General features: G+C 39.1%; 3 protein-coding genes across 3 annotated transcripts; all 3 read right to left on the minus strand.

Annotated features, from left to right (window-relative positions):
- Positions 1–2,068: 2,068 nt before the first annotated feature.
- On the minus strand, positions 2,069–5,428 carry LOC148215651 (vomeronasal type-2 receptor 26-like). The gene is made up of 3 exons (XM_088143139.1): positions 5,351–5,428; positions 3,326–3,452; positions 2,069–2,967 (listed from the first exon to the last, which is right to left on the minus strand). Exons 1-3 carry the CDS (start codon positions 5,426–5,428, stop codon positions 2,069–2,071), a joined length of 1,104 nt encoding a protein of 367 aa, XP_087999265.1.
- Positions 5,429–7,364: 1,936 nt separating this feature from the next.
- LOC103059698 (vomeronasal type-2 receptor 26-like) lies at positions 7,365–13,561 on the minus strand. The gene is made up of 6 exons (XM_088143141.1): positions 13,490–13,561; positions 12,627–12,798; positions 11,060–11,122; positions 10,798–10,966; positions 9,458–9,749; positions 7,365–8,243 (listed from the first exon to the last, which is right to left on the minus strand). The coding sequence occupies exons 1-6, from the start codon at positions 13,559–13,561 to the stop codon at positions 7,365–7,367; spliced, it is 1,647 nt and encodes a 548-aa protein (XP_087999267.1).
- Positions 13,562–19,956: 6,395 nt separating this feature from the next.
- Positions 19,957–24,080, minus strand: LOC148215652 (vomeronasal type-2 receptor 26-like). Its single transcript, XM_088143142.1, has 4 exons — positions 24,072–24,080; positions 23,610–23,837; positions 21,203–21,329; positions 19,957–20,855 (listed from the first exon to the last, which is right to left on the minus strand). Exons 1-4 carry the CDS (start codon positions 24,078–24,080, stop codon positions 19,957–19,959), a joined length of 1,263 nt encoding a protein of 420 aa, XP_087999268.1.
- Between the last annotated feature and the right edge of the window lie 1,060 nt (positions 24,081–25,140).

A 25,140-nucleotide genomic window follows, 5' to 3' on the forward strand; every position in this document is an offset into this window, starting at 1 on the left:
AACAGTCTGAAGATGTGATCATATTTCTGCTGTTTTGGAGAATCTTGCAAACAATATGCAATATTGCAATTTCCACGATGTTTGGAGAATACAGATCGTGCGTGGGGAGGTGTTAAATGGGTTGATGAGTTCTGTGACAGGAGGAGAGTGGCAATTATACTTTTTTCATTGCCTAAAGGTAGCAAGAGTATGATGACTCTGGGGTCTTCTCATTTCATCTCAGTATTTTTTTTTTCTTTTCAGCCATTGAATCTACAGTATATCAGTTCTGGGGAATGGAGGAAAAGTTGCTTGCTTGAAGGAGAATGCAGAATAAGGTCACAGGAGCTGGGAAATGGTTTTGTTGACAAATTCTGATTCTAGATTCTGGCTTCCTAGTTATAAAAACAATCCACAGTAATCTTTTGCCAGCATGCAAAAAATCGAACTACCATTGTGAGAATTATGCCAAAGAGTGACTGATTAATCACGGAAAATGAAAATGAGATCCAAAGATTTTTGATAAAATTAGAAGTTTATATTAGATTATTTATATATATTCTTGTCATCATTTGCACAACTATACTAATACTAGCCATGTTTTATTGCTTATCAGTGAAATATCAGAAAATGCATATAGTGTGTGGTAAAAACAAACCATGAATGGATATTGTTGATGGTAAACTGAAATTATTAAAAGTAGCTAGATAGCTAGCAACTTCTTAACAGCAGTTGCTTGTGTACATTTTCTGCATTTTTGCCTTGAGAATCTCTAGCAATCACTTTTCATTTCATTTGTTAGTTCTCTCCTATTCAGTGTGCAAATGAAAACCAGAAATCACCCTTCTTCTCCCTCTTCTTGTCTCAATGTGGGAATCAGAGTTAGCCCTTTTCTCTTCTCTTCTACTCTGTCTCCTTACCTAAAAGACCATGTATGTAAAGAGCCAAGTGATAACTGTAATTCCCTTGGGCATAAAGCCTTTTGAAGACCAGTTGTCTGACAAAGGCAGAGGAATCTATCTACTACCTCCTTAACCACCAAGACACTTTTCCTACCAAGTCCTTCTCCTCCTTTCCTGAGGCATCTTGGTGTAGGCAGTCAGATCATCTGAGAACTGCAAATGGAATGTGTGAAGGCAGAGAAGCAAATCTCCATTGGTTGCAACCTCTAATGAATGAAGAGAATTCAATTATTTTTTCTAATAAATCAAATATCCAAAAAGGCCTTCCTGGCATAAGAATCTAGAATGTTCTCCACTTCAAACTCTCCCTCCTCATCAACTGAGGTGAGAAGAATCAATGCACTGAGGGCACAAGAGGAAAGGCAGATTCTCCTGAAACGAAAGGAATGATAGAAAATGGAAAGCTACATATCAAAAGCCAGCAGATTTGTTTGCATCAAAATTGAGAATGCTCTGATAATCTTGGAATCCATATCTTTTGATGGTCTTGTTGATGGAGGATAGTGAAGCATGGATTCAGCTCCCATGTTTTTATTCCTTGACCCACAACTTCAACCATTCTGGTATTCAGTAAGGGATGCCTTAGTAGGAAGAGAGAAGTGAGGAACAAGGGGCCTCTGTTGCTAATCCTTGGGCACCCAGGTGAAAGGATTCCCTGGAATCATCAGAATAGGAGCCAGATCATGTCTTGGAAGGAGAGATTTGGGAAGGCCTGCTAGCTTCCCCATCATTCAGCACTGTCTCCTAATCTCCTGAGCAAATGCAAGAAAACAGCCAACTGACCACTCACTTCCACGTCTTTTGCCTATATTCAAGTACTGCAATCTAAGGAGAGGAGGTCCCAGAACATCTAACCATTGTGATTTTTATCTGCTTTGAGGGAAGAGTTCCCTACTTACATCCTGCTCAAAACATTCCTTCTGTAACTATAAGGAATTGATAAATAGGAAAATACTGCACAGCTAAAGAGATATAGGTTTTCAATATTTTGCTAATTGTTTGCTAATGCTTCATTTTCTTAGGTCAGATATGAGGAGGGCTGCATTTATTTAATATTTGTCACACAACAGCAATCCACCCTAGTGTAGCATTCATAGTGTATGCTTTCAAAAGGGAAAGAAGGTTCACTACTGCTTCCTTCTTAAGAACTGCTTCGTATTCAGCTCCGGTCGCAACAAAATAATGTAACATTTGGGGAAAAAGAGGCAACCCAGCAATCCAGCACTGGAAGATAAGATACAGAAGATCTCCACGGCTACTATATACTTTCCTTGGGCACTCAAGTAAGTGGGGACAAAAGTGAACCATACACTACAAAACACCAACATGCTGAAGGTGATAAGTTTGGTTTCATTAAAACTATTGGGCAACTTGCGGGCCAAAAACGCCACAGTGAAGCTGGCAATGGCCAGGAAACCCATGTAGCTAAGGACACCGTAAAATAGGACTGGTGATGACTCATTACACTTCAGAACAATTGCTTTAGGTACCAAATGTAGGTCAGCATCTGGGAAGGGAGGAGAAGTTGCCATCCACACCAGAGAGATGCTTACTTGAAGAACAGAGCAAGAAAAAACAATAGAGCAAGCTAGGCTGTTCCCTACCCAATTTTTGAGCCTGGATCCTGGCTGGGTAGCCATAAAAATGAGAACCACAGTGATGGTTTTTGCCAGCACACAAGAAACAGCCAAAGTGAAGACAATGCCAAAGGCTATTTGCTGGAGAAAGCACATTGCCTTCTTTGGCTGGCCAATGAAGAGCAACGCACAAAGGAAGCACAGCACGAGTGAAATGAGAAGGGTGTAGGTAAGGCCTTGGTTGTTGGCTTTCACTATGGGAGTATTGTGGTGCTTCAGAAAGATCCCGAGTGTCATAACTGTTGCCAGTGAAAATGAAAGGGCACTAGTGCCTAAACCGATACCCAAAGGTTCTTCATAAGACAAGAAGCTTATAATCTTGGGAATGCAGGCTTTCTGATCTTCGTTAGCATAGGAATCATCAGGGCATTTGAGACAGTCAGCCATGTCTGCAAAAGAGAAGATTTCAAGTGAAATTATATTATGTTGACTCCAGGATCTTGAAGGAGGCTTGGAGACAAATTGTGCTTTAGTATTTGAACTCATCCATACAACTCCACCTCACAGATGAATGGAGTTAAATGCCATGCCAGCATTTTAGGAAGAGATTCATTTGTAGGGAGTGGGGTAAAGGGGGAGGATAAACATAAAGTGTCATGGGAAGAGGCAACAACATTTCAAGTGACATTAGAACAGAATAGGTTATGCATGAGCATGGCAGGGGTTGTATGACTTATCCCTTCATCTTCCAGGAATGTTCCTTTTGAAAATAAACTCCGTGACATCTCTGTACGCACTAATGCTCACCCTTGTGCTGGGATATCGATCCTTTGCGGCAGGGAATACAATCATAGCAGCAGAAGGGTTTCCCTTCTTTCCTCTTTTTTCTGGATCCAGGCTGGCAGTGAGCATTGCAGACAGAAAGAGGCAATGCCTGTCCATCAATGAAGGAAGAACAAGTTAATTGGGGGAACAGAATTTTAAATTGATTAAGTTTCAGGAAAAAAACTACATAGCGGCCAGGAGGACTATAGTGGAGAAAGCCATGCAGGAATCAAACTTTAGCAGTGTTTTCCTCTCATTTGTTTGTTTCTGTTTGAGCAATTGCAGAGCCTGAATCCATACAGAGCCCCTCCAATACCTGGAAGAAAATTGTAGTTTTTAATGTGAAAGATGGAAAAAAAAAAAAAAAAGATTTACTCCATGAGATATAACCATGTTCTTTCAAGTAATATTAATTTCTGTGGATGAAAACCTCAACTATTATGAATGGACTAATATTCATTGAAATGTAAAATAATTAATTTAAATTAATTTAAATATATCTGAGATGCACCTGTATCTTTTTCCCACCCTTGCCTCTTCTGGGGAAGGGGACCTCAGGATACCCCACAAGCACCAAGTCACCTGGTGCAATTTTCCAGGTAATATTTCACTCTTGGACATTGAAGATGTACAGTATGTGCGTGGAATGGAAAACAGGTATCATTTCATAGCCAACCCCACCCAGTTCAACATTACCAATATAGCAAATTTACTCCTGTGTCTAAGTAATTATAAGGGTTGAGAGAGGTGAGTCAGGAACCAGTGGTCCACATGTTACAGAGAACCATTATGTCAATATATTTCGCATGACTCCAAAAGCCATCAGGAACCTGGCCAAATGTCAAGAAATTTAGAGGGCGGATCAAAAAGATGGGAAAAGCCTTAACTCTTTAATATACCCTACTTCTTAATTGCACTGTAGCAGATGGTGAACTGTTCTATTTAAGACTTGATTCTTGTCTGTAACAGAGATTCAAATGTAGCCAAGTTGGATGCCAAAATCTTCTGCCAAGTTAAGCCAAGGTCTGAAAAAGGTATTAAGCATCTCTAGAATGAAGATTTCCTGCCTGGTCCTACTGTTAGAACAGTATTCACATAATTTTTCTGTAACCAATTTGAAAGATGGAATGCTTTGAAAATGGATTAAGGAGAAATATACTTTATAGAATGTTTAGGTGAAATGCCTTAAATTTCAGGCTTGATACCTGATTGTTACAACATGAGGTGATAAGGAACTTTGATTTCCATGTATAGAGACAATCTATGTCCAATAGTGTTTTTTCTTCATTGACATTTCTATTTCTCCAATGAGGTGGGGCGGGGGGGGGAGGACATAATGATGTAGCATCATTTGAGGGAATGAGAAGAGAATTTTGGCTCCATTGATGTCAGGTTCAGCCCAAGAATCACACACGACAATTCAGAAATCAGCTCTGCTTCTTTATTAGCTTGCACCTAAGACACAGAATCTCATCAGACTAACTCTAATCCCCCAACAACAGCAACTATAACCATTATGCCCTTAGGGAGGGGCCATTCCCTTTCTCTTGACCCTCACACAGTCCAGCAGGGGGCTGAGTAGATGCTTTCCCTGAAACATTTCTCTCCCCTCCCTGTAACCTTGAAGCTCCTTTCCAGAATCCTCATCGCTCACACCTTCCATCACAATTGACTAGTGAAACAAGCCATATTCTATTTCATATTTCTGACCAGATAGTTGCCAGTTGTGACTGAATATCATTTGGGAGGAAAAGTCACCCATGGATACGTTACATTAAATGGATGGCTATACAAATCTTTTAAATAATTAAATAAATTGTCATCAGAGAACATTCAATTAATCACTTTCAGTGGACCTACTCATCTCACAGCAGAATGATTCTGACGTATGAAATATCTGGGATTTATAGAAAAAGAGAGAATGAAAGAGACAAGACCTTGTAATTCATCTGACCAAAATATGAATATGGAAAATAGAGATAAAAAATATTTTCACTCAATTCATACCTGGTTAAACCAGCTGTGCCATACCATTGCATCTTCATTAATGGTGAATGCTTCCTCAGGAGGAGACTGAGGAACCATTTTTCCAACTTTCACTCCCGTGAATGATTGGTTTGGAAAGATAAGCCAGTTGATGATGTCAAGTTCTTGAACTAGCTCCCTGTTCTGAGCAAAGAAAATCCTTTCACCAGCACTGTTATTAAATGATACAGATTTCATAAAATGGAATAACTAGATCAGAAAAGAAAATATTTTAACAAACTTTGCATATAACAGCTGTATCATCATCATCATCATCATCATCATCATCATCATCATCATCTTAGGTATTTCCATTATTCATTAAATATACTTTAACTGCCCACTCTAAAAGACCCTGGGCTGCTTACAACATAACCAATATTCAATGAACAGGATTAAATAAATAACATCAGAATATAACAGCCCAGCAAGAGAACAACCATAATAGTCAAAAACATGACAGGGGGTTGAGATACACACTAACCCCACATGTCATAACACAATCAGGTCTTAAGGACTTCTGAGATCCTAGGAGATGGGGCACTGTAATGTTTCTCTTAATTCTTGCATCTTAAATCATCATCGAGAAGTTAGAAAATATGTCTATGATGTCCTAATTCTATCAACCTTTGTGCCACTAGGTCCAAACGTATTCTCAATGGACTTGTTATGTAAAGTCCTTTGCCACTCTCTTAGTAAAACCCTTTAGTAGTACAGGGATAACCAGTAAAAATGTTTTCTTAATGAAAGATTTTAGACCTAGAAACACTAGAACTGTCAGTCACATTACTTAGGCCCTGATGACAGACTTTCTAACAAGGAATGTTAAGTTCTGAAATAAAAGTATCAAAGAAAAGTGTCAACACCTGGAAGAAGAAAAAACCACTCATGTAATATTTGGGAGATTCATGGTCTGTTCTCCTAACAATAAATAATACTTTTCAAAGGAGGTCATCTTGGTAGATACTGTACAAACAGTACAAACAGTACTGCATTGAATCATGTTTGAGTCATATGAATGTGGGTCCAACATAGTGCTGGAGATTTTTTATTGTTTATGAGTTCAATTTGCCTTATAAAGGTTGCTATTAATGCTATTCATTCTTTGCTGTTCAATGTTTGCTTCAGCTCATTTCTATTCCTATGATTTTGTTGAGATTTTGATTCAAAACTTCCATGGATCGTATTCATATTCTCCTTCTAATCCTTTTTCACTTATTTATATATTATACTCAATGATAGTGCTGTTGTTGTATATTAATATTTTCTATCAGCATTTCCAATAGATATATCTTCAATGGATGTGGGAAGAGTCATTGTACCTGTCCACTTAGTTTGGCAATTTTTTGCAGATGATAAATTCATTCTTTCTACACATGTTTCTACCCATGCTAATCACAATTTCTCCCATATTTGTTTTATACATAGTAATTGCTAAGAAAGGGACCATCAATTGTATCTCCCACAAGGGAAATTTTTTTTTGTTCCAAACATAATTTCTAGTAGTACAAGAATTTTTGGCATGTATACATTCTTGTCATGGACAGATAATAGATATATACAGCATGAATTTATACAGGTAGTCCTTGACTTAGGAACACAATAGGGACCAGAAAATTTGTTGTTAAGTGGTGTGGTCATTAAGCAAGGCATCATGTGACTGCACCTGATTTTATGACATTTTTTGTGGTAGTAATTAAGTGAATCACTAGGGTTATTAAGCGAATCTTGCAGGTCCCCTTTGATTTTGCTTGTTGGAATCTGGCTGGGCAGGCCGCAAATCATAATCATGTGACCCCAGGACGTTGCAACCATTGTAAATTTACGCTGATTGCGAAGTGCCAAAATTTTTATCATGTGACCGAGGGGATGCTGCAACAGTCATAAGTGGGAGGGCTGATCATAAATCACTTTTTTCAGCGCTGTCGTAATTTCAAATTGTTGCTAAATGAATGGTCGTAAGTTGAGGGCTACCTGTAATGGAGTAGACCACAGACTAAACTAGTGAGTCCATTACCAGCCAGGGCCCATGATTATGAAGCTTCCTTCCTTCCTCTTTCATTACAATCTTTCTTCCAGATGCGGATGAATACATGGCCTGCAGAGCATGAGCCACAGTGTAGACAGCATTGTAGATGCTATAGCTGTGGCCTGTGATTCTTTTTGGGAAAACGTGCTCAGGAAGGCTCTCTAGCTTCTCATCTCCAGTGCAAATGTCCTCCTTCTCATCTCCCAGATCAGAATCTTGAAATGCACATCCAAAGGCATGAGTCCAAAACTCCTTGATAAAACCATCTTCTTTAACAGTGGAAGGCTTTCGGTCCTGAATACGTTGTTGGAATCCTTTCAGTTCTTTGGCATGAACTGCAAATGATATGGCACCATGGAAGTCCTGCAAATCCCAGTTCTTTTTACTGGTAAAGAACTTCAACTCCATCCCAACAGTCAGGATCCATACTTTCCCTTTGGGGTTTCCAAGTAATTCTTTAATATCTGTATTTAGTAAATATCTCAAAAGGATCATGGACCGTGTATCTCCATTAAAAACCAAGACACTGGCTTCATTATCCATGATTTTCTGATAAAATGCTAGTATACAATTAAAATAAAATCCTGTATTGGCATCATAACATGAACTGGTGAATAACTCTATGAAGGCAAAGCAAATGCCCTTTTTGGTAAATTCAGGAACCAGGGTCTGCATGAACCAGTCAAAATTCATCCCATTTGCAACAAAGAATCCAATCCACCTCCAGTTGAAATGTAGAAGTAAGTGGAGGATCCCTCTATACTGATAAATTCCATTTGGAACCATTTGGTAGAAGGAAGGGAGATTGCTGTCTCCTGTTTCAACTCTAGCAGATCCATACATGAGCTACCAAAAAATGGAATTGTATAGCAGGATGATCTTTAATATGGCATAAATATTGAATGTGCAACAGAAAACAGCAGATACTTTCTATTGAGAGGTGATATATTTTACAGTTCATAGCAGGTGGCAGCATATAATAAACTTTGTGTGACCTAAAAACATTTTAAAAAATGTGTACCTGTCACATATAGTATATGTATATAGGCTTGACTGGGAAGATAAGACAATATCAACATCATCATCATCATCATCATCATCATCATCATCATCATCATCATCATCATTCTTTGTTTGTTCTAAGTGCTTGTTTTCCCCATATTCTAACTTCAAGAGAGTCAGTTCTGGGTAGTGATTAACGCAACAGGCTAGAAACTGGAAGACTATGAGTGCTACTCTTCCCTTAGACACAAAGCCACCTGGATGATCTTGGGCCAATCACTCTTTTTGAGCTCTAGAAAGAAGCCCATGGCAAACCACTTCTGTTTTTGAAAGAAGTGAAGGCAGCAACTATTAGTAATGTATGAAATCATTATCAATATTAGTTATAAGGAGTAAAAGAATTGGGGATTGTTGAAAAACGTATACATGATTAAAACACCCAAATTTGCATTTAAATTAAACATTGAATGATTAATTTTAGAAATTATACATGTTTATATTTGACCTCAATCAAGATAGAATGATGGAGAGTAGATATGTTTTCCTCTATATTATAAGAATAAAAATCATCCCTTGGTATTTCACTTGCAATTAATTTTAAAGATAATGTAAGTTTTTTGGAAGGGAAAGAGAAACTTATTTCTATCTTTATTTCACAAAGTCAACCCCACAGTGAAAAAGAGCATTGACCAAAAAAGAATGTGATTAATAATAATAACGAAAGCGAAGATAATATCAATTGTTATAGGTGCCTTACGTGCAATCTCAAAACAGCTGGAGCACCACTTGAACACCACTGGCATTGAGAATATCACCATCAGTCAATTGCAAAAGGCAGCTTTACTTGGAGCAGCTTACATCCTGCAATGATACCTTTAATCCCATCAAACAACAATATGTGCCTTGGGAAGGACTCAATAAGTGGATTAAAATGTCAAATCCAGTCTAAACATCTGGCTGACTATGTGACCAAGCATAATTATAAATAATGCAAATACAGACAAACACAAGCACACTAAAACAACTACCATAAGGAGGCGGGAGGAGGGGGAACTTACCTGTGGAATTTTATAAAGACTCATAACAATTGGAAACTGATGTATGATGTCTGAGATCAATCCCTCAATAATTGCAAAAAGATTGTCCTGTGTTATGCACTTATAGTTGGGTAAAAGTTTGCTATTTGGAGAAATCAGTTGCATTGCTGCATGGTAAGTCCACTTTGCATTCAGGTGACTATCATAAATATTGATTCCCAGGGTAACATTGGGTAACATTTGGGCATTTTCATTGATCTCGTTCACAGCAAATATCAAAGCCAAGATATGCTGGTAGTTCTCAGTCACTACACTGAAAAGGAAATGTTCAATCTTGGATCACACATATCTCTTGCAACTTCCAAAGGAAGCAACATGTGTTTATTTATTAAAATTGCATGTATATTTATATTGCAAAGGATCTTTCAAATTCCTGAATTCCTTTCCTCATTCCATTCATGTTCCTTCATCATAAAGATACTCATGACCTAACACATATTATAGTAATACCGGAATGCAAATATGGAGTGAGTTTGGAAAAGAGCGGCATACATGTGGCCTTCCAGGCTAAGCAGATTATGAAAAGGGCAAATCATTAGAGCTAATATAGTTCAAAATAACTTTAGAACAAAATGCTTTGGGGGGCAGGGAGTGGAGGGGATGAAAATAGTTAAAGCAAAATTTAAATTCAATTTGGTAAAGGAGAGAGATTTCAAAGATTGTTTTTCAGAGATATAATACAACAGAGAAGAAGAAAGGGTTAAATTCTCCAGTTGTTTTGTGGTCATTCTCTGGAGGTTTGGGTTGAAGTCCTAAATATCTGAAGAGCATCAGGCTGGTTACCTTTCTGTTATAGCCTAAATCTAATATAAGAAACTTGTTTGCATTGCTGTTTTTTAAGTTTTCCCACTCTTTACAGGCTGAGATTCGTCTAACCTATCCTTCTGTTTAAATACAAAATATGAGCTTTAACAGCTTTAACCTCCATTCATCTTTCTGCTAAATTTCGGTTAGGTTTGTGAGTTCCGCTCTTCTTTTTCTGCCATGTCAAGCAAAATTGAGAGGAAAAGAATGGAATCAAACCATCCTTTCAAGGTCAAGACATGAACAGAGGTGTCCTCTGCTTCTCTTTACAAACCATTTCGCTGAGTAAGAAAGGCTTCTGCACATATTCAGGGGAGGAGTTCCCCAGGAAGGATTTGACCTACTGCAATCCCTTTTACCAGAATGATGTGCTTCCCCAAGGCATGCTGGTATATCAAGTCACAGCAATTGCCCCTATAAGGTGAAGCACCTTGTCAAGGAGGATCACAGGTGAGGTGTTCACTTCCATATTGTAGTGAAAAAATCCTTATACAAACATTTTTCCCAAAGGTGGCCCAGAAGGATATTTCTGAAAGTTGTATGGATTCATATAGAAGGCAGTTTGATAAACAATGCCTCCGTAGATGAAATCTCCTGACTGATAGTACTTGGGAACAATCATCTGAGCATGCTGTGTCCCACATTGAGCATGTCCAACCTTGCATCCTATATCAGGGAGCAGCAGCAATAGCATTAAGAGCATCATTCTGGTTGCTAATGAGTTTGCTGCAGACAGTTCTCTATTTGCAGCTATTCTACCATTAGGAGAACGTTCACAATCACAATAGCCGGGTTTGAATGGGTGCCCTCTTTGCTGATAGTCTGGAAGACAAATAAATGAATAAATAAGAAAAAAGACAAATTATGCCTTCTCAATTAGATATCATGATGCTGGGGTGTTTGGAGATATATTTATAGCATCCTTTATAGATGCTTTTGTTCATTTTGTTATTGGCCATAGCAATCCCCAAAGGGAATTTCAAGGCTACAGAAGTAATTGTAGCCCTTCTGCTAATTGCAGGGGACAGTGTGTGTTCTCTGTCATATTGATGATCAATAATAGTTCTGCCCACTCCAAAACCAGTATTAGAAACAGAAGACATGAACAAATTAATTGGATTAAACTTTTTATTTTTAATTTAACTAAATGGAAAATTGATAGGCACGTTTCTGCGTAGAGCTCAGTTTGGTAACCTGTTCAGCAAGTGTATCATGTATTCAGATATTATCTTAAGCCAGCATGGGCACAACACTTGAGCAGCTTAAATGTTCCATGTAGGTATGCCCAATATCGATATATCCCAGTTGGTTTCAGGTTCAGCCCAAGAAACGTAGCAGGAGAAATCAGGAACATTTCAGTTACTTTATTAGCTTACACCTACTGGACAGAATCTCACCAAACTAACTCTAACCTCCAAGGACAGCAACTCAACTCTCTGAATTCCTTAGGGTGGTGCCAGTCTCCCTCACTTTACTTTCACATGCTCTGGTTGAGGGCTGAGGAGATGTTTGGGATTCCTCTCCCCCTCCCTATGACCCTGGACCTCCTTGCTCATGTCTTCCATCACATCACCCCCCTTCCTTATACTCAGCCTCTCCCTCTGAGTTCTCATTTGAGCTGGGCAGTGGCAGCAAAGATGAAAGCATAGGTGATGAGGCTCTGTCTGCATTTCCTGGCACCTCCCCCAACTCATTTGATTGTCCCTGCAAAACAGCTACAGCATTAGTAGAATCAGCCCCCCTCCCCCCTATATAATACAACCCGGAAGTGGAAGGCTGTGGGCTCCATATGGCAGACCTCTCCCACCTGAAGGCCCCCACCAAACCTTCCTCCAGCTCGCTGTCAATAGCCTCTGCTTGCTATTTAACCTCTGGAGCCCCGGGCAGCATCCAAGGCTTCGGCTTGCTGGGGAAATGCCAATGGAAGTCACTGACCAACGCAAGGGCATAGACATTCTTTGCATTCTCCCAGGAACTCTCTGCCTCAGGATAGCCTTTCCAATGAACTAGATACTGAAGTCCTCTATCTCTCCTGCAAGAGTCCAAAATTGCCTCCACCTCGTATTCCTCTTCTCCCTCGACTATGACCAGTGGGGGTGGGGGAACTTGTGTTCTCTAGTGACTTGGTGGAGCCTCCTTAACTAGCAAGGAGTGGTGAAACACAGGATGGACCTTCACTGAAGGCGGGAGCTGCAAATGGAAAGCCATCTGGTTCACTTGCTGCAACACTTTAAAAGGCTCAACGAAACAAAAGTCCAACTTTCTAGAGGGCCTGGTCAGAACCTATTAGACCACCATACCTTGTCCCCCATTCATATCTGCAGACCTCTCTGCCTGTGGGCATCAGCAGATCTCAAGTACACCTCTTTTGCCCTTGCCAGCTGGTCTTTCAACAGCTGCTGAGCTGCCTGCTGCTTTTTAAGAAAATGCGCTGCACCCGGCACCCCTCCTTGTAGCACAGGTTCTGGTAACACCTGTGGGTTCACCCCGTACAGCGCCTGAAAAGGGGACATCCAGTCAATGAGTGCATCAAATTGCTATAGGAGAACTCTGCCAAGGGAAGAAGTGCAGTCCAATTGTCTTGGCTGTAGGTGGTGTAGCACCGCAAACATGCTGCAACACCTGGTGGGTCCTCTCTGCCTCCCCACTGGTAGCAGGATGGTGAGTGGAAGACATATGAATGCGGACCTTTAGTAAGCCAAAGAGGGTTTTCCAGAACTTAGAAGAGAACTGGCAGCCTTTGTCTGTTTTTATTCGATTAACCATTCCTCTGAATCTGAACACGTGATCCAAAAAGAGCTGCACTGTGGCTTGAGCAGAAGGTAGCCCCTTGCATGGTATAAAATGAGCCATCTTAGTAAATAAGTCCACAACCACCAGCATAGATGTATAACCCTTCACTGGAGGGAGAGCAGTAATAAAGTCCATTGACACTGTATCCCAAGTCTTGGGGGGAGGGGGGGTGTCTAAAGGCTGCAATAGCCCAGCAAACCTCCCATGGAGAGGCTTAGCTCACCTCCGCACATGGCAAGATGCAACATAGTCTCTAATGTTTGCAGCCATTTTTGGCCACCAATAGTCCCTCAGAGTCCTATAGAGTCTTAAAAACCATTCTGTAGCCTGCTGTCTCATTATTGTGGCAAAGCTGCAAGACCTCCTCTCATAGCGACACGGGAAGATACAACCTACCCTTGTGCCGCAGCTGCCCCCTTCCATTGAAAAGGGGGAACCTGTGCCCTGCTGGGTGCCCTGGCCATCCATCTGGGCCTTCATGAAAGGGTCCTGCAACTGTTGCGCCTTTATCCTAGCAATTAGGTCTTCCGCCTGCTGACTTGCCACCAACTTCTCCAGAGCTCCACCCCTGTCCAAGTCTTAAAAGTTACTGGGCTGCAAGATTACAGCGTGCTGCGGTGGCTGCTGCTCTGCTACATACTCTGGCTTCCGTGAAAGTGCATCCGGCAACAAGTTACGTGACCCCGGAACGTATGTAATATAAAAGTCAAAATGGGAGAAAAACCTTGGACCTTCTCGCTCATGTCTTCCATCACAGTCGTTTTATACAACTTCTCTGAACTTACATAGCCTTTTCTCCTAACCCCTTCCTAACCCTTTCACTCACCATCTGTCTGTGGAATAATTGCCAGCAGCTGACCTTCCTATCCAGTTGGAGAAAAAATATTATAGCAGGCTGTGGAAGGATTTTCCTGGCCTATTTTTTTATCCATTTTAGAGGAAGTCACTTGCAGACATTTTTTTTCCTTCCCTTTATTTATTTAATTAAACATAACCTACAGGATACAAGACAGGAGAGGACAGGAGAGGACAGAACAGGAAATGGGCTACAAACTGGGTGGGCCATAAGTTCTAGTTCTGCCTTAGGCATGAAGGGAGCTGGGAAACCTGGGCTAGTCATTCTCTTTCAGAGATAGGAAAAAGGCAATGTAAGCTGCTTCTGAAAATTGTTGCCAAGAAAAGCCATGGACTTGTCCATATATCAGGTAGGAGTCAAGACAGATTCAAAGGCAAGTATTCACAAACACACAAACAGCAATATAGTCATCTATATAAATGTATCAAAGAGAACCAGTATAGTGTATTGGTTGTGGTATTGAACATACAGAATGTGTTCAAGTCACCATTCAACTATGGAGCTCCTTCTGTGACTTTTGATGGTTGTTCTCCCTCACAACCCAAACTCCATTGAAAACCCCCATCTAATCAGCCTTGAGGTCTTAGAGGCCAAACAATATAAATGGTGAATCAATTCAATCAATACATGAATGTATAACTCATTTATTAAGGTATTTTGATATAATTGGCTAGCAAACATTTGAAAAGGAGAGGGGATACTTTGCAAAGCAACCTGTCATAGTTCTAATTTACAATTGGTTAGAATAAATGTCAGATTGTCAAATTTGACAATGAATGTTTAAATTGCAACTTTTTGTTCAAGAGTTCAAGCCAGAATTGGCAACTGGTTTTCTTTCTCCTTTTTCTTGAACATTAAGTATCAAGCATGACTGCCCTCCTGGCTCTCCCATTTTCTGGTATATCACTAAGTGTAGGATATAGAAAATGCCTGAACTTCACACTCTCATTTATTCTTTTTTTAAATAGAATTATGAGATTGGTGCGAATTGCTTGTAATTTAAGCTTTACCTTTTCTCAGTTTTGCTAACGGTTACATACTTTTATGATTAACCTTTTGTTTTTGAGCCCATTTTACCTCTTATCTGGATTTTTAAAAATTGCATTATCATATTTTAATTGGTAATAACTTAAAGGAGGAGTTTGATTTCCTTCTGCAAAAGCAAAAAAAAAAAAAAAAACAACAACCTAGAATAACAATGATATCTATATCATTCTTTTTTTTTTTTTTCCTACCATACCTGCATTCAGCTTGTGGAATCTTGTAGATGTGAAAATATTATAAATCTTATGGGAAATCTCTTAGTTACATTTATCAATATCATAGCAATTGGCCTGTATCATGTTTGGTCCATCTGGCATTCAGATGACTGTCATGAAAATTGAATTTCAGGGTCTGTTTTGGGATAATAGTTTATCTCCTAAAAATAAATAAATGAATGAATGAATGAATGAATGAATGAATGAATGAATGAATGAAAGCTAAGATGTCCAAGTCAAGTTCCCATGTGGCACAACGATATTTCTCTTACCACAATTTTCTTCCTAATTTTGATTTCTGGTTTAACATGGCATAAAACATATTTTATGATGCAATTTTTACTTCCAAATAGATTATGGTATAATAAGAACTAGAATAATTACACTGGAAGTGTAGTGCTTAAGGGAACTAGGTAAGAAGGCTGAGAGGACATATGATAGCACTCTGAAAGAATGTATTTACTGTATTTATTACCAATGCTTTCCTGCTGGTTCAATCACATGACTCTAAGTGCTTACAGCATTTCTGTCTGTGTCTCACTATCTTCTATCTATCTATCTATCTATCTATCTATCTATCTATCTATCTCTCTCTCTCTCATTACAATAAATCACAAATTATCCAAATTATCAGACATACCATTAACAATATGATCAACATAAATTCAACTTAAGAATTAATAATGTCATAAAATGATAATGTAACACAAAGCATCCAGATGTACCTCCTCAGGTACATCTCTCATCTTGACTTCAGTCCCCAAAAGTCCAAAGAAAAATGAAAAATGAATTTTCAGATATGTTTAAAATAAAAGACAAAAAGTAGTATATAAGAAGTTCCATTAAGGCATCAAAATGCTAGCACAAAAAGAAAAGGTAGAATTATTCATTTAAAAAAAAAAATAGTATTATTAGCATTACTACTACTACTACTACTATTACTTTGGCTCTGTCTTCTCCTTCAAGAGGGTATATATGTTACTAGGATATTAAAATAAACCGGGTGAAGAGGCAGTAGTCATGTGTCCGATCACCAGAAGCTTAGTAAGGAAATACCTGTTTGAACTGAATAAATTTAAATCTCCAGAGTCAGATGTTGATCTGGTCAAACTTTTATGTTATATTTTTGAGAAATACTGAAGAATGAGTGAAAATCTGATGACTAGAGGAGGCAAATGGCTCCCTTAAAAAAGGGAAAAAGGAAGGACCTAGGATGTGGGTCTGGATGGGGAGGAATAGACTCAGGCTCAGTCCTGACAAGATCAAATTGTTGTGTTGATATGGTCCCCTTAGCTCTGGGGATGTTCTATCCTTAGTCTTCAACTGAATTGCACTTCCCCATGTGAGACTTGAGCACAGTCTGGATATCATTTTAAACTCATAGCTCCTGCTTGAAGAGCAGGTGGCAACTGTGGCCAAGAGGGTCTTTGCACAGGTTAACCTAGTGTGCCAGTTGTGCCCATTCATGGACTGAGAGGCCCTTCAGATAGTCACTCACACCTCATGATTTGATTGCTGTAATGTGCTGTACATGGGGCTGCCTTTGAACATCTTGTGTAAGCTACAGCAAGTCTAGAGTGCCACTGCATGGGCAGTGTTGGGCATGTCACTGTATGCTCAGGTGTCACCATTGCCCAGTGACTTGCACTGATGACCAGTTGGCTCAAAGTCAAAGTGCTGGTTATCAACTATAAAGCCCTTCTTGGCAGCAGAGCCTGTGCTCTGAGGAACCAGCTATCTCCAATAGTTTTGGCCCACCTGGTATGATCAGACAGAGTAGATACACTCTGGGTCCTATTGATTAAACAAACCCAGGAGGCAGTCCTTTTCAATTGTGATGACATGCCCCCAGAGATAAATATGGCTCCCACCCCAATGAGATACAGAAAATCATTTAAATATTAGTTGTTCTCCCAGGTCTTGGGATAGGTGGCTATGGAGTCTCTATAAGGTTTTTTCCCCCCCTAATTGTTATTGAACTCGTCTTCTGGCTAGCTGTTTTTCTATATACAGTATGTTGTTCTTTTCTTTTGGATGGCCTCAAAATTAAAATAATAAATACATAATTCTCAATCCAATATCAATATATGGAAAGCTTATTGGGCAGGTAAAAAAGTAGTTGATCTCAAAGTACTTTTAAAACAATAAGGTGATAACCAATTTACAGAGATGATAAAAATAAAATGCGAACCAATCTTGTCCCCCCACCCCACCCCTTAGGGCTGTACAAAGCTGTGAGTTGAGTTTGATGAAGCTTTGAGAGAATCTCATCATATTTATGAACTGAAGCAGGGAATTGCTTGGAAGCAATGAATCAACTTGGGTGCCTCTGAAACAGTTTGAAGATGTGATCATATTTCTGCTGCTTTGGAGAACCTTGCGAACAATATGCAATATTGCAATTTCCACTTGATGTTTGGAGAATACAGAATGTGCGTGAGGAGGTGTTAAATGGCTTGATGAGTTCTGTGACAGGAGGAGAGTGGCAATTATATTTTTTTCACTGCCTAAAATTATCTGCATATCAGTGTTCTTGCGTGGTAGCAAGACTATGATGACTTTGGGCTCTTCTCATTTCATCTCAGTATTTTTTTCTTTTCAGCCATTGAATCTAAAATATATTCATACTGGGGAATGGAGGAAAAGTCACTTACTTGAAGAAGAATGCAGGATAAGGTCACAGGAGCTGGCAAATGGTTTTGTTGATAAATTCTGATTCTAGATTCTGGCTTCCTAGTTTTAAAAACAATGATCCACAGATGCACAAAGCAAACCTCCATTGTGAGAATTATGGCAATGAGTGATTGATTGATCAAGGAAAATGAAAGTGAGACCCAAAGATTTTTCATAAAAATAAGAACTTTATATTAGGAATATGGATATTCTTGTCATCATTTGCCCAACAATACTAATACTAGTCATGTTTTACTGATTTACAGTGAAATACTAGAAAAAAATATATGGTATGCAGGAAAACAAACGACAAGGAGATATTGCTGATGGCAATCTGAATTTATTAAAAGTAACTAGACAGTCTGCTTGTAAATAGCAGTTGCTTTTGTACATTTTCTGCATTTCAGCCTTGAGGAACTCTCACTACAGTGAAATAGCAATAAGTCTTCATTTGTCAGTTCTCTCCCATTCAGTGTGCAAATGAAGACCATAATCCACCCTTCTTCTCCCTTTTCTCATCTCAGTGTGGGAATCAGAGGTGGCCCGCTTCTCTTCTTTTCCACTCTGTCTCCTTAGCTAAAAACCATGTATGTAAAAAGCCAAGTGAGAACTGTAATTTCCTCAGGCATCAAAGCCCTTCCAAGACCAGTTGCTTGACAAAGGACAGAATAATCTACCCCCAGACTCCCTCTTTAATCACCCAGTCCCTTTTCCCACCAGGTCTTCCTCCTCCTTTCCTGAGGCATCTTGATGTAGCCAGTCAGATCATTTGAGTACAGCAAGTAGAAACAGCAAAGGCAGAGAAGTAAATCTCCATTGGTTGCAACCTTTCACAAATGAACAAATTGTGCGGGGTTGCAAACACTCAATTACTTTTTTTAATAAATCAAATGTTCCAAATAGTCCCATCTGCCCTAAGAAACAAGAATGTGCTCTGCTTCAAACTCCCCCTCCTCAACTACTGAGATGAGAACAGTTAGTGCTTTATATGGGAAGAAACCTAGAGGGACAACTTAAGTCTCAGTTCTCTGCTCTTCCTTTGAATATCAAAACCCTTTTAAAACCAGATACCAAATAAATGACAGAAATGTTGGTCCCCACACTCCCGCTTTGGTCACCCAGCCTCCTACCAGGTCCTGCTACTGTTTCACTGAGGCCAGTTTGGGTGCCCAGTGAGAACATCTGAATTTATGAGTACTGAAAATGGAACACTTAAACATCTTGCTAATTTCCAGGAAGGAACAAATGTTCCAACAAAACTACTTGCAATAAGAATCTAGACTGTGCTTCACTTCAAACTCCCCCTCCCCATCAACTGAGGTAAGAAGAATCAATGCAGTGAGGGCACAAGGGGAAGGGCAGTTAATCATTAACCACAAGGAATGATAGAAAATGGAAAGCTATATACCAAAAGCCAGAAGATTTGTTTGCATCAGAAGTGAGAATGCTCCAATAATCTTGGAATCCATCTTCTTTGATGGTCATGTTGATGGAGGATAGTGAGGCATGACTTCAGCTTCCTGGTTGTTACACCTTGATGCACAACTTCAACTAATCTGGTATTCAGTACGGATGCCTTAGTAGAAGAGAGAAGTGAGGAAGGAGGGGCCTGTATTGCTACTCCTTGGGCACCCAGGTGAAAGGATTGCCTGGAATCATCAGTAAAGGAGCCAGAACATGTCTTGGAAGTAGAGATGTTGGAAGGCCTGCTAGCTTCCCCATCATTCAGCACTGTCTTCTTTTCAACTGAGCAAATGCAAAAAAGCAGCCAGCTGACCCTTCACTTCCCATTCTTCTGCCTATATTCAAGTGCTGCAATCTAACAGGAGGAGGTCCCAGAACATCTAACCATTGTGACCTTCATTTGCTTTGAGGGAAGAGTTCCCCACTTACATCCTGCTCAAAACATTCTTACTATAACCATAAGGAATGGACAAATATGAAACTATTGGGCAGCAAAATGGGCATGTGTCTTTAATGTTTTAGCTCTTTCCTAATTGCTTCATTCACACAACAGCAGTCGACTCCTAGTGTACTATTCATAGCGTATGCTTTAACGAAGGAAAGAAGGTTCACTACTGCTTCCTTCTTAAGAACTGCTTCGTGTTCAGCTCAGGTCGCAACAAAATAATGTAACATTTGGGGAAAAAGAGGCAACCCAGCAATCCAGCACTGGAAGTTAAGATACAGAAGATCTCCACGGCTACTATATACTTACCTTGGGCACTCAAGTAAGTAGGGACAAAAGTGAACCAAACACTACAAAACACCAACATGCTGAAGGTGATAAGTTTGGTTTCATTAAAACTATTGGGCAACTTGCGGGCCAAAAACGCCACAGTGAAGCTGGCTATGGCCAGGAAACCCATGTAGCCCAGGACACCGTAAAACAGGACTGGTGATGACTCATTACACTTCAGAACAATTGCTTCAGGTACTGAATGCAGGTCAGCATCTGGGAAGGGAGGAGAAGTTGCCATCCACACCAGAGAGATGCTTACTTGAAGAACAGAGCAAGAAAGAACAATAGAGCAAGCCAGGCTGTTCCCTACCCAATTTTTGAGCCTGGATCCTGGCTGGGTGGCCATAAAAATGAGAACCACAGTGATGGTTTTTGCCAGCACACAAGAAACAGCCAAAGTGAAGATGATGCCAAAGGCTATTTGCTGGAGAAAGCATGTTGCCTTCTTTGGCTGGCCAATGAAGAGCAATGCACAAAGGAAGCACAGCACGAGTGAAATGAGAAGGGTGTAGGTAAGGCCTTGGTTGTTGGCTTTCACTATGGGAGTATTGTGGTGCTTCAGAAAGATCCCGAGTATCATAACTGTTGCCAGTGAAAATGAAACAGCACTAGTGCCTAAACTGATACCCAAAGGTTCTTCATAAGACAAGAAGCTTATAATCTTGGGAATGCAGGTGTTCCGATCTTCATTAGCATAGGAATCATCAGGGCATTTGAGACAGTCAGCCATGTCTGCAAAAGAGAAGTTTTCAAGTGAAATTAAAGCACGTTGACTCCAGGATCTTGAAGGAGGCGTGGAGACAAATTGTGCTTTAGTATTTGAACTAACCCTGATGGATGAATGGAGTAAATTGCCATGCCAGCATTTTGGGAAGAGATTTATTTGTAGGGAGTACAGTAAAGGGGAAGGATAAAAATAAAGGGTCATGGGAAGAGGCAACAATATTTCAAGGGACATTAGAACAGAACAGCTATATGAACATGGCAGGGGTTGCATGACCTATCTGTGTATCTTCCGGGAATGATCCTTTTGAAAATAAACTCTATGATACTGTATCTCTGTACACACTAATGCTCACCCTTGTGCTGGGATATCGATCCTTTGCGGCAGGGAATACAATCATAGCAGCAAAAGGGTTTCCCTTCTTTCCTCTTTTTTCTGAATCCAGGCTGGCAGTGAGGATTGCAGACAGAAAGAGGCAATGCCTGTCCATCAATGAAGGAAGACCAAGTTAATAGGGGGAAGATAATTTTAAATTGATTACGTTTCAGGAAAAAAGGTACATAGTGGCCAGGAGGACTATAGTGGAGAAAGTCATGCAGGGATGAAACTTTATCAGGTTTTTCCTTCCCTCTGTTTGTTTTTCTTTTAGCAATTACAGAATCTGAATCTCTATAGGGTCCCTCCAAAACCTGGAACAAAATTGTAGTTATTAATGTGAAAGAATGAAAAAAAAAAAAAAAAAGATTAACTCCATGAGATATTACCATGTTTCAAGTAATATTAATTTCTGTGGATTGAAACTTCACGTAATATTAATGGTTAATAATTAATAGAAGAAGTTAATAGGGGGAACATAATTTTAAATTGATTACGTTTCAGGAAAAAAAGTACATAATTCCAGGATTACTGGAGTGGACAGAATCAAGGAGGAACCAAGCGTTTAGCAATTAAAGAAACCGAATCCCTTTAGTGCCCCTCCAAAACCTGGAAAAAATGTTATTTTAATGTGAAACAAGGAAAAAAAATGATGAACTCCATGAGGTATAATCATGTTGTTTCATGTAATATTAATTTCTTTGGATTGAAACTTCAACTAATATTAGTGGACTAATATGAATTGGAATGAAAAAGAATTAATTCACATTCCCTTTTGATCTGAGATGTACTCATTTCTTTTTTCCGACCCTACCTCTTTTGGGAAAGGGGCCTCAGGATACCCCACAAGCACCAAGTCACCTGATGCAATTTTCCAGGTAATATATCACTTTTAGAAGTTGAAGCTGTATGTGCATGGAATGGAATCGTTACATAGCCAATCCCACCCAACTGAACAATACCAATATACAAGTATACCACTGTGTCTAAGTAATTGTAATGGTTGAGACAGGTGAGTGAGGAACCAGTGGTTCAGATGCTACAGAGACCCATTATGTCAACATATTTCAGCTTTCTCCAAAAGCCACTAAGAAACTGGCCAAATGTCAAGAAACTCAGCAGGTGGATGAGAAAGATAGAAAAAAACCTAAACTCTGTAATGTAAAGAATATACAACTAATATACAGAATACGCAGTTCTGAATTCTGTAATATACCCTCCTTAGTTGCACTGTAGCAGATGATGAACTGTTCTATTTGAGGCTCAGTTCTTGTCTATAACAGAGATTCTAATCTAGCCAAGTTTGATGTGAAAAACTTGTGCCAAGTTAAGCCAAAGTCTAAAAAAGGGATTAAATGATATTTCTCTTACCAATTTGAAGGATGGAATGTTTTGAAAATGGATTAAGGAGAAATATACTTTATAGAATGCTTAGGTGAAATGCCTTAAATTTCTTATTGTTACAATATGATGTGATAAAGAGTTTCTATTTCCATTTATAGAGAAAATCTGTGTCCAAAAGTGTTTTGTTCTTCATTGACATTTCTATTTGTCCAATAGAAAAAATAATACATAATGATGTAGCATTATTTGAGGGAACATTAAAACCAGAAAAAAGAATTTTGGCTCCATTGACCAGTCAAGGATGCCATACTTTACTTTATGTTTTCCACCAGATTGTTGCCAAGCATGACCCAAAATTGTTTGGGAGGAAAAGGCAGAAAAGCATTAGCTGAATCAGGGACTCAGGCAGAGTTCTGTCCCTTTCCTTTCCCTCAACTATTGCCATCTAGTGGGACCTCTACAGTTTGTCTTCTTTGTAGTGGCCCTGACCCTCAGAACATACTTCCCCCTGAGATCGGGCAGGCCCCTGTGTTCATGGTCTTTCAAAAAGTTGTAAAGACCTGGCTTCTCCTGCAAGCCTTGGGTTGATGTGAGGCTGAAGCCCAGGGAAGTTCTACAGTTGTGTTACATATGTGCATGTGTGTCGTGTTGGGGCACCAGGTATGGTCTGTTCTGCTGTTTTCTTGTTTTATATGCTTTTAATAGTTGTTATTGTTTTATTACTGTTCTGAGCCAGCCAGGGTTATGTTACATAAAATGGGCAGCTATACAAATCTTTTAAATAAATAAACAAATTGTCATTACAGATAATTAAATTAATCAGTATCAATGGACCTACTCATCCCACAGCAGAATGATTCTGACGTATGAAATATCTGGGATTTATAGAAATTTTATCACTCTATTGGATGGAGCCCTTGAATACAGAGATAACAAAAAGAGAGAAAAAAAGAGAGAATGAAAGAGACAAGACCTTGTAATTCATCTGGCCAAAATATGAATATGGAAAATATAGATAAAAAATATTTTCACTCAACTCATACCTGGTTAAACCAGCTGTGCCACACCATTGCATCTTCATTAATGGTGAATGCTTCCTCAGGAGGAGATTGAGGATCCATTTTTCCAACTTTCACTCCCGTGAACGATTGGTTTGGAAAGATAAGCCAGTTGATGATGTCGAGTTCTTGAACTAGCTCCCTGTTCTGATCAAAGAAAATCCTTTCACTGGCACTGTTGTTAAATGATACAGATTTCATAAAATGGAATAACTAGATCAGAAAACAAAAGATTTTAAGAAACTTTGCATATAACAGCTTTATTCTTCTTGTTGTTATCATAATTATTAGTTTAGGGACTGCCATTATTTATTAGATTTACTCTAACTGCCCACTCCAAAACACTCTGGGCTGCTTGCAACACATGCAATATTCAATTAAAAGAGCCCAGACAATAGAACAAGTGTAACAGTCAAACTACAACAGGGGGTTGACGTACCCACTAACCCCAGGCATCATAACAAAGCCAGTTCTTAAGGACCTTCTGAGACCCTAGGAAATTGGGCACTGTAATAATCTTTTAAATCTTGCATCTTAAATCTTCCTCAAGAAGCTAGAAAATATCTGTAAGATGTCCAAACATAGTCTCAATGGACTTCCTACGTAAAGTCCTCAGCTGTTCTCTTAGTAAAACCTTTACTAGTACAGAAATGACCAGTAACAAGGTTTTCTTACTGGAAGATTTTCGAGCATGAAACACGAGAATTGTCAGTCACATTACTAAGGCCCTGATGACAAAATTTCTAACAACGAATGTTAAGTTCTCAAAGAAAAGTATCAAAAAAATTAGCAACTTATGGAACAACAACAACAACAACAACAAAGAAACAAAGAAAAAAAACCACTCGTGTAATATTTGTGAGACTCGTGGTCTGTTCTCCTCCTAACAATAAATCATACTTTTGAAAGGAGGTCATCTTGGTAGATACTGTACAAAAACTGTATTGAATCATCTTTGAGTCATATGAATGTGGGTCCAACATAATGTTGGAGATTTTTTATTGTTTATGAATTGAATTTGCCTTATAAAGATTACTATTAATGCCATTCATTCCTGGCTGTTCAATCTTTGCTTCAGCTCATTTCTATTCCTATGATTTTGTTGTGACTGATTCAAAACTTCCACTGATGTTATTTATATTCTCTTTCTAATGATTTATCAGTTATTTATGTATTATATTCAATGATATTCATGTTCTCATATATTAATATTTTGTATCAGGTTTTTCAACAGATATATCTTCAATGGGTATGAAAAAAATAATTGCACCGATCCACTTGATTTGCCAATTTTCTGCAGATGATAAATTCATTCTTTTTACATTTATTGCTACCCATACTAATCACAGTTTTTCCCTATATTTGTTTTGTACATAGGTATTGCTAAGAAAGGGACCATCAGTTGTATCTCCAAGGGCGGGGGGATATTTTTCCAGACATAAACTCTAGTAGTACAAGAATTCTTGGCATGTATTCATTCTTGCCATGTACAGAGCATTAATGTATAGGGCATGGC

The sequence above is a fragment of the Python bivittatus genome, unplaced genomic scaffold (genome assembly GCF_059951505.1).
Source record: "Python bivittatus isolate LINGU-HERP-01145 unplaced genomic scaffold, Pbiv_v1 ctg000470_np1212, whole genome shotgun sequence".
NCBI classification, from domain to species: domain Eukaryota; kingdom Metazoa; phylum Chordata; class Lepidosauria; order Squamata; family Pythonidae; genus Python; species Python bivittatus.

Excerpts from the sequence above, each read along its gene's own strand:
- LOC148215651 (XM_088143139.1), bottom strand. The coding sequence starts at position 5,428 with ATGGTTCCTCAGTCTCCTCCTGAGGAAGCATTCACCATTAATGAAGAT. Across the intron at positions 3,453-5,350 it reads GGCACAGCTGGTTTAACCAG|GCATTGCCTCTTTCTGTCTG; the intron begins GTATGAATTGAG and ends ATTGATGGACAG. Across the intron at positions 2,968-3,325 it reads ATCGATATCCCAGCACAAGG|ACATGGCTGACTGTCTCAAA; the intron begins GTGAGCATTAGT and ends TCTCTTTTGCAG.
- LOC103059698 (XM_088143141.1), bottom strand. The coding sequence starts at position 13,561 with ATGGATGGCCAGGGCACCCAGCAGGGCACAGGTTCCCCCTTTTCAATG. Across the intron at positions 12,799-13,489 it reads GGGGCAGCTGCGGCACAAGG|GCGCTGTACGGGGTGAACCC; the intron begins GTAGGTTGTATC and ends TCCCCTTTTCAG. Across the intron at positions 10,967-11,059 it reads TTGTGAACGTTCTCCTAATG|GATGCAAGGTTGGACATGCT; the intron begins GTAGAATAGCTG and ends TCCCTGATATAG.
- LOC148215652 (XM_088143142.1), bottom strand. Across the intron at positions 21,330-23,609 it reads GGCACAGCTGGTTTAACCAG|GCATTGCCTCTTTCTGTCTG; the intron begins GTATGAGTTGAG and ends ATTGATGGACAG. Across the intron at positions 20,856-21,202 it reads ATCGATATCCCAGCACAAGG|ACATGGCTGACTGTCTCAAA; the intron begins GTGAGCATTAGT and ends TCTCTTTTGCAG.